Source organism: Hippocampus zosterae, chromosome 13, assembly GCF_025434085.1.
Source record: "Hippocampus zosterae strain Florida chromosome 13, ASM2543408v3, whole genome shotgun sequence".
Taxonomy (NCBI): domain Eukaryota; kingdom Metazoa; phylum Chordata; class Actinopteri; order Syngnathiformes; family Syngnathidae; genus Hippocampus; species Hippocampus zosterae.
This window is the reverse complement of record NC_067463.1, coordinates 11,799,541-11,806,462: the sequence shown is the minus strand read 5'-3', so window position 1 is coordinate 11,806,462 and position 6,922 is coordinate 11,799,541. Positions and strand designations below refer to the sequence as shown.

Sequence of the window (6,922 nt, the reverse complement as noted above, 5' to 3'; positions counted from 1 at the left end):
TTCATCCACCGACAAGGGAGCATTTCCGACATACCAGTCCCCTCATGCAGATCCCATTCACCCTCTTAGCATCACCCCGGGCTGCTCGGAGTGTGTGTGTGCCTTTGTATGTGCATCGCAACATAGGTAGTCAGTGCCTCACACAAACCTCAGTCCAGATTCAGCGCTCCTTCCGGATGCTTCACATCCCCATGAAACTGCCAGTAGGGAACGGAAGAAAGGAATTTTTGGTTTTATTCTAATGTTATTTTCTGTGTTTTTTGGCATGGCTCTGTCTGCATATTGTTTGCGTGTGTGTTTGTGTGTGTCTTAATACAGCTGTGTAACCAATGTCTGTGTTGACAGTGGCAGTTCAAACACAAACAACATTGGTTTTTAATGATGTGATAATTAGGCAAAACACACACATGCTCATGTGTGTGCGCGCACACACACACTCATGTATTTGTGGTTAATGAATTCACACAATACCCTGCATGTAACTGTGCGCGTGTGTTTATATGATTGTGTGTAAGGATGTGCTTTGAGCTGCATGTGTCTCAGTAGCAGCTGTTTCGAGGCCAGGTGGCTCACCTAGACACACACATGCGCACACACACTGACCCCTACACCTTCAAGTTTATTGCGTGGCCATAAAACAAACACAAACAGCTTCTAGATCAACAGACTTGACTGAGGAGCATCAACATTGTATTGGACTGACAATACAATGTTGATGCTCCTCATTAGCGGCCATTCAGTACTTCCAACCTGCTAAATTCCACACCAATGTACATTTAACACTGGACCTTGTTTTTCTCCTCTGACTTATAATTACAGCGGTGGAGGTAATGACCAATGCATACAGAAAAATGACAATTTAAATAAATGTGTATGTTCATGTTGAAACGGTTTCATGCAATTCCGTTGAGTTAGACGAAATTAATATTTTGTGCTTACTCGAGATGTATTAATGTACAGGGTAGACATGAAAGGCAATTGTTAGGTGAAGAATTTCGGAAATCAGAGATGATTTTTGCAAACGCAACGTACACAAACAGAATAATGAACATAGTATTTCCAAAAATAGACATTATGTCCGAACCAAAATGTAAGCAAGGCTGCAGTGCGAGCGCAGATAAGCATTCGCTCATCATGTCTTCAGCATTAGCTTCTGACCAAAGCACAGACATGAATGAGACAAAACTGGCCCCGCCGTTTTTGTATTGTGCTGTAAGTCCTTATACCTTGGGTAATTTGACATAAGAATGTCACAGACCTTTTATGAAGACAAAAAAAAGACCTTTCAAATTTAATATTTGCAACAATGAGGAGGATTACCCAAAAACCTCCAAATCAAACTCCACCAAACAAATTGGATCAAACCTGTCATTACAGTCGATGGCATTGTGGGCCTTTATTTTCTGAGGGCTATATTCTCCTAATTTGTGTGTGTGTGTGTGCCATGCATCTGGGCTAGCACACTTTGATGAGTATTCTCCCATCCAGTCTTCTGCCACACCCACAGCACGTAACCCGGGAATGGGTGAGCAAACACCAATGAGGTGTGATTCTTTGAATTCTGAGGCTGCCTGTAAATAATGGAGCTTTTGAGTTTTCCTGAGACTTAATCATGTCATTGAAATCTATGAGAAAAATAGCGCACACTTTCGAAATGAAAACAACTGAAAAGTGGATGTGTTGTCAGCCTGTCGGGACCTGCGCACCAAGGGACAGATTTAAGCCAAATCCTTTCGCGCTTTTCTTGAAGGTGCGGCGATTCTCCCACTTCTGACACACCCACTTGTGAAACTGGCGAAAACTTGCACAGCCACCGAAGAGGTACGACCCTTTGAATTGTGAGGATACCTGCAAGTCCTGGATTGTCGAGATGAATTCCATAGAGATCCATTTGGACTATTTATCAAAGCATGCAACTGTGCATTTTCTGACATAAGTACATGCAGAATAATATGGCCCTGAGCGAATCATACAACCAATAACAAAGTTCAGCCATTTGCAGGAGCTGGGTGCCTATGAAGGTACACAATTTGGTACTCGTCCCAATTAAAATGTTTCCACCTTGGTGGAGCTTTGTGTTTGACTAACCATTCAAGTGGTGAGAGTATGCAGGACAGCAGGATTATTCTAAATCAACAACCGTCTTGACAGGAACTGCTGGAGGATTCTCACACAGGCTGACAAACACATTTGGTTCATATATATGTGTATATATATATATATATATATATATATATATATATATATATATGGGGGGATATTTTCATTTTTGATGTTTTGAAGTTTGATCTACAGTACAAAAGTCAGTTTGCGCAGTACAGACTTTCGCATGCATTGCAATTTATAACTGTGACCTGTCAGAAAGAAAATTCACCTGATTCTGAATTTACCCCTTAATTCATAAATATTACGAAATGTGTTACGGTACTATATTACCTATTATATTTATATTAGCATTATGAAAATCTGATGTGTGAGAGAAAAAGTCAGAATATGATTCAGCACAAACAATATAATTATCTTTTCATTTGTTTACTTACTTCTCTGAACTACAAAAAAATATGGTAAAATGTTGTTGACCAGTGTGATTAAAACTATTCAATCCACAGGAGGAGGTGGGGGAGGTTTTTGGTTTACCAATTCCAGACCAGCTGTTATCCTACTGATTAGCTCTCCAGTGCCTTGATGCATCCCTCAAAGCAATTCCTGACACACCGGCAGCTGCTAAAGGTCAGTGGATCACAAAGGCCATTATGATACATCCTACAGGATCACATCACGCTCACTTTCTTTTTTTAATTTTTTCTTTTGCAAAACAGTCTCGCTGCTAAATGATCGTGGATGCACAATGCATAGACATGGAATGAAAATGGAATAATGTGTTCTCATTCTCTTCTGGCAAGTGTTTGAAGTTTGCTTGTTCCAGTTCATCCAGTTCACGCCTTTGGATTCTGCTTTGTGGTCTGGGCCCAAGGTCAAGCTAGAACACAAACTTTTCCAACAAAGTTTGATGCAATTGTTCAAACTGGCTCGTCACTGGAGCATTGGTGTGATTTATTTTTTTTTGGGGGGGGGGGTCTCGTGTTGGACTGACAGACATTGTGCTACATGGTCACTATGTGCGCATTGTGAAATGACTTGTAGATGTTGTTGTTCAGAGGTGTAAGCAAACTGCCATTTGCATTATCGGCACGATTCAGACAGTGTGTGTTTGTCGTTATTGACTTGTATTTCAGCAGTTGTTTGAGGCAATGTTGTGTGTGTGTGTGTGGGGGGGGGGGTGTATGTTAAAGGTTAGGACAGGTCATGTCAGGTATGTCCAAACAAGTCCTGTCCCCTGAAGCAGTAACATGTCTTTCTCGTTCTTCTTTTACTCTTCTCTCACTTCCTATATGAATTATTGCCACCAGTGACCCTCCAGTCATACCCTTTCAATAACTGTCAAAGTTAAACACCTTTAAGTGGGCGTGTCGCCTTGCAACACACTTCTTAAGAGTGAGAAGTCTACTACTTTTATCATCAAGACCAATGTACATTCATGTGAGCGCCTTGACAGAGTTGTCTGGCTTTCTCCTCCCTCCGACTCCCATCAACCAAAGAATTAGATCAGTGAGGCAAATTCTTTTATAATTGCTTCTCACTGAAATAATTTGGGTTTGAACATGAAACGAGAGATCAGCATTGCAAATTTTATTTCCAGGTGTATAGAATTGCAATGATTTTCAGCAGAGTCAAGACACACACAGTGTGTGTGGGGGGGGGGGGCTAATAATGTACGTGACAATGGCAAAAACAATATCTGGCTAAAATATCTAACAACAAATCAAGTCCTAACTTTTGCAACATCATATCCAGAGGCGTATTTCCAATTTTCTTGGAAGGCGCCACTATTTCCAATATAGTCATGCAGCTGTATCTATAAATAGTTCATCATTTTATTGACGAGGCACGATTGCTGAAAATAGACCAAACTTGAATGTAAGTCTAGTTCGAGTGTACAATGTTAAAAGCCAAGTGTAAATCCTCACACGGTCCTATTAATGTGTTCTCCAAACTAGACACCGATACAACCAGCATGCTAAAAAAGCAACATGGCCTCTTGGTGTCTTAGATACTGGCCATGATTATTAGGCTACTTGGAAATCCGGCAACTGAACTCCAGTGTGCCCCATTTTGTCGCCTTGGAGGAGACGGCTAAAGAAAGCAACAGGTGAGACGCGTTTTTACGTGTTTTCTTTCTGTCTCTCCCCCTTTCTAGGCGAGTTTCGTCTCCTTTTCTCGTCGCATGTCCACTGTGTCTCCTTGGTGAGAAATAATTGTAGTACAAAATATGTTATTTTACTAAAGTACATTTTACAGATACCTTTGTTTGAGTATTCATTTTTATGATGACTTTTGACTTTTACTCCCTCCGTTTGAAATGAGATATCTGTACTTGTTATGCTTTTGTCCATTTTTCAACACAGCGTAAGAAAAAGGTGTCAACAGCAATGGCGAAAGTCAACCTTGCGTGAGACCTTGAGGGATAGAAGCAACATGGAGGAACGGGAACCTGAGCATGAATGACAATAATGCAACCTATAGTATGGGATAGTAAAACCCCCTGCCAACCCCCTCGGATTTAGCCAGGTGCTTCTATTTAACTGGCAGGTAAACTATCTTGAGGAGAAGCACCTATGGCTAGAATCAAACTGTGGACTGGATTTTCCACTCTTGGAAGAATTGAAGACATTTAAAGGCGATGTAGAGAAGTATCACGCAGTTTACTAACATTACCAAAACGTTTTTTGTTCGCCTGTTCGGAATGTAAGCAACGCTATGGCTGTTCTGACAGTATTAAAGCCTGTGTTCGTTAAAACGAGGAACAGTTTAGTTTGTGGATGGTATTGGTGCTGTGCCAATTTGTGAAAACAGGCAGTAAAATGACAGTCGAACCTTATTTTTACCTAAAATACATTCCGGAGTGTGCATTTTTACTATTCGGGATCTTACTCATGAATTCCTCTTTTAACAATCTTTTTTTGTTCACTTTTATGTACATGTGAAGACGATTGGCCACCTCTGTTGTCTCTCTCTCACGCGCTCTCTCTTCTCCTTTAAGTGTTATTCTCTCCCCCCGGCTCCCTCTCTCGCTCCCTCCTCTAAGTGCCTCTCGACCACACGGTGTGGGCTGCAGCGCTTTGACGCACCAGGCTCACTCATTTGGATTGAGGTGTTGCGCTCTTGGAGGACTTGTGTCCTCCTTCACGTTACCGACACCACGGCCGGTACCTGTGACTCACTGACAAGCGTTCAGAAACAGTACGTCCAACATCACCTCTCCAAAGACGTTTTTTTTGGGGCGGGGGAAGTAGACGAAACGCTTCTGTTGTTCTTCGCTGGACGTTGTTGTGAATTAATTCCCACAAGAAAGCCTTACCTGGAGTATGTGCGCGTGAGGGGAGGGTGTGTTGCGTGCGTGTGCCCGGGGTGCACTTGAAGTGTGTGAGTGTGAGAGGCTTCTGTGGATCAGGACAAGGAGGATCGAGGGAGCGGGGGGGAGATTTGGCCGCTGCATGCCGCTGGCATGTGGAAGTTTGTGCCGCTGTAAGCGCAGACAGAGAGTCGCTTCACCGCCTCTCCGAGCTCCCTTCAGGGGGACCCCAGCCCCCGTTCTGAATCCATCGCACCCCCATTAAGGAGAGCCCGATGTAAATATAGGACGTGAAATTTTAGAGACGACGAGGAGGACTGTGTCCCGCAGAGTTTGCCGAACACTTTCCAGGATCTTTTTCATTCTCTCGCTCTTTCCACTTGCCGCAATGCCGGGAGCCCTGAACCCCGCGGGCCTCGGCCGAGCTCCGCGTTCCGCGCTGGGGCTGCTGGTGGCCATCCTGGCCGTCGCTCTGTCCGGCCGGGGCGCAGCCGGACAACCGTGCCCGACTCAGTGCTCCTGCACCGGGACCGCAGTGGACTGTCACGGCCAAGGGCTCCGCGGCGTGCCCAGGAATATACCCCGCAACACCGAGAGACTGTAAGTATCTTTCTACTTTGATTTCAGTTTGGATGCACGCCATTACTCATAACACGTTTTGATTTGACATCGGCTAATAGTTTATGTTGACTTGAAATCAAGTGATTTGTTTCACCTTTTAATCCCCAAGATATGTTTCAACAAAAATAAATATAAATTATTTAAAGTAGATGGCTTGATAAATCACTTTGTGCTAAAACCAATGTTCCAACCCAACATTTAGTAAAGCAGCGAGTGGAATCCCATTTTAAGACAAATCATCTAGTTAGTAATTTCAATTGACGTGTTAAAACGCCCGCTAAAGTATGATTTCGCCGTGGGGACCGACATCGAGAGACAAGTGAAGGGGCATGCATGCGTGATGTGGTCGTGTTTGGTGGTTTCGCACTGTTGCATTAGCGCTTCACCCGAGACCGCATCGGTTTTGTCTGCAGACCAGTGAGTTAATCAAAAACGGATTTGGGAGCCAAGTGGGCTTCCAGTTAAACAGACTGTATTATATTAGGCAAAGATCAAATTAAAATGGGTCCTGCCCGCAGTGCAGCGGCAACAGCCGCAGCTCGACCTCCATCTCTCCCGGTGGAGGAGACGCTTAAATTACATGTCGACATGGGCCACTGTGCAAGTTTCATTGAAGGAATATACAATTTCAACAGGCGGCATTATTATTCTCACCGTTTTCTCTTTCAGGGATCTGAACGCTAACAACCTGACTAAAATCACCAAGACCGATTTCGCCGGACTGAGAAATCTGCGCGTGCTGTAAGTGGCTTTTGTGAGTTTTTCTGACTGTAATCCCCCCCCCCCCCCCCCCGTGTCTTTGCAACTGCACTTCCTTATCTTGTTGCACACTTCCACGACGCAAAATGCGCCAGACTGGATGAGTGCGCGCGTCTCGTCACTGCAAGT

General features: G+C 43.8%; 1 protein-coding gene across 5 annotated transcripts in view; it reads left to right on the top strand.

Annotated features, from left to right (window-relative positions):
• Positions 1–5,142: 5,142 nt before the first annotated feature.
• Positions 5,143–6,922, top strand: part of slit2 (slit homolog 2 (Drosophila)) — a 93,730-nt gene continuing 91,950 nt past the window's right edge. For 2 of the 5 annotated variants that reach the window (XM_052084776.1, XM_052084777.1), the window contains exons 1-2: positions 5,146–6,013; positions 6,704–6,775. In XM_052084776.1, the coding sequence (XP_051940736.1) occupies positions 5,802–6,013; positions 6,704–6,775 (284 nt within the window). In that variant the 5' untranslated portion in view covers positions 5,146–5,801. Of the gene's footprint in view, positions 6,014–6,703; positions 6,776–6,922 lie in introns of all 5 variants that reach the window. The other 3 variants (XM_052084779.1, XM_052084775.1, XM_052084778.1) reach the window with 3 other exon arrangements.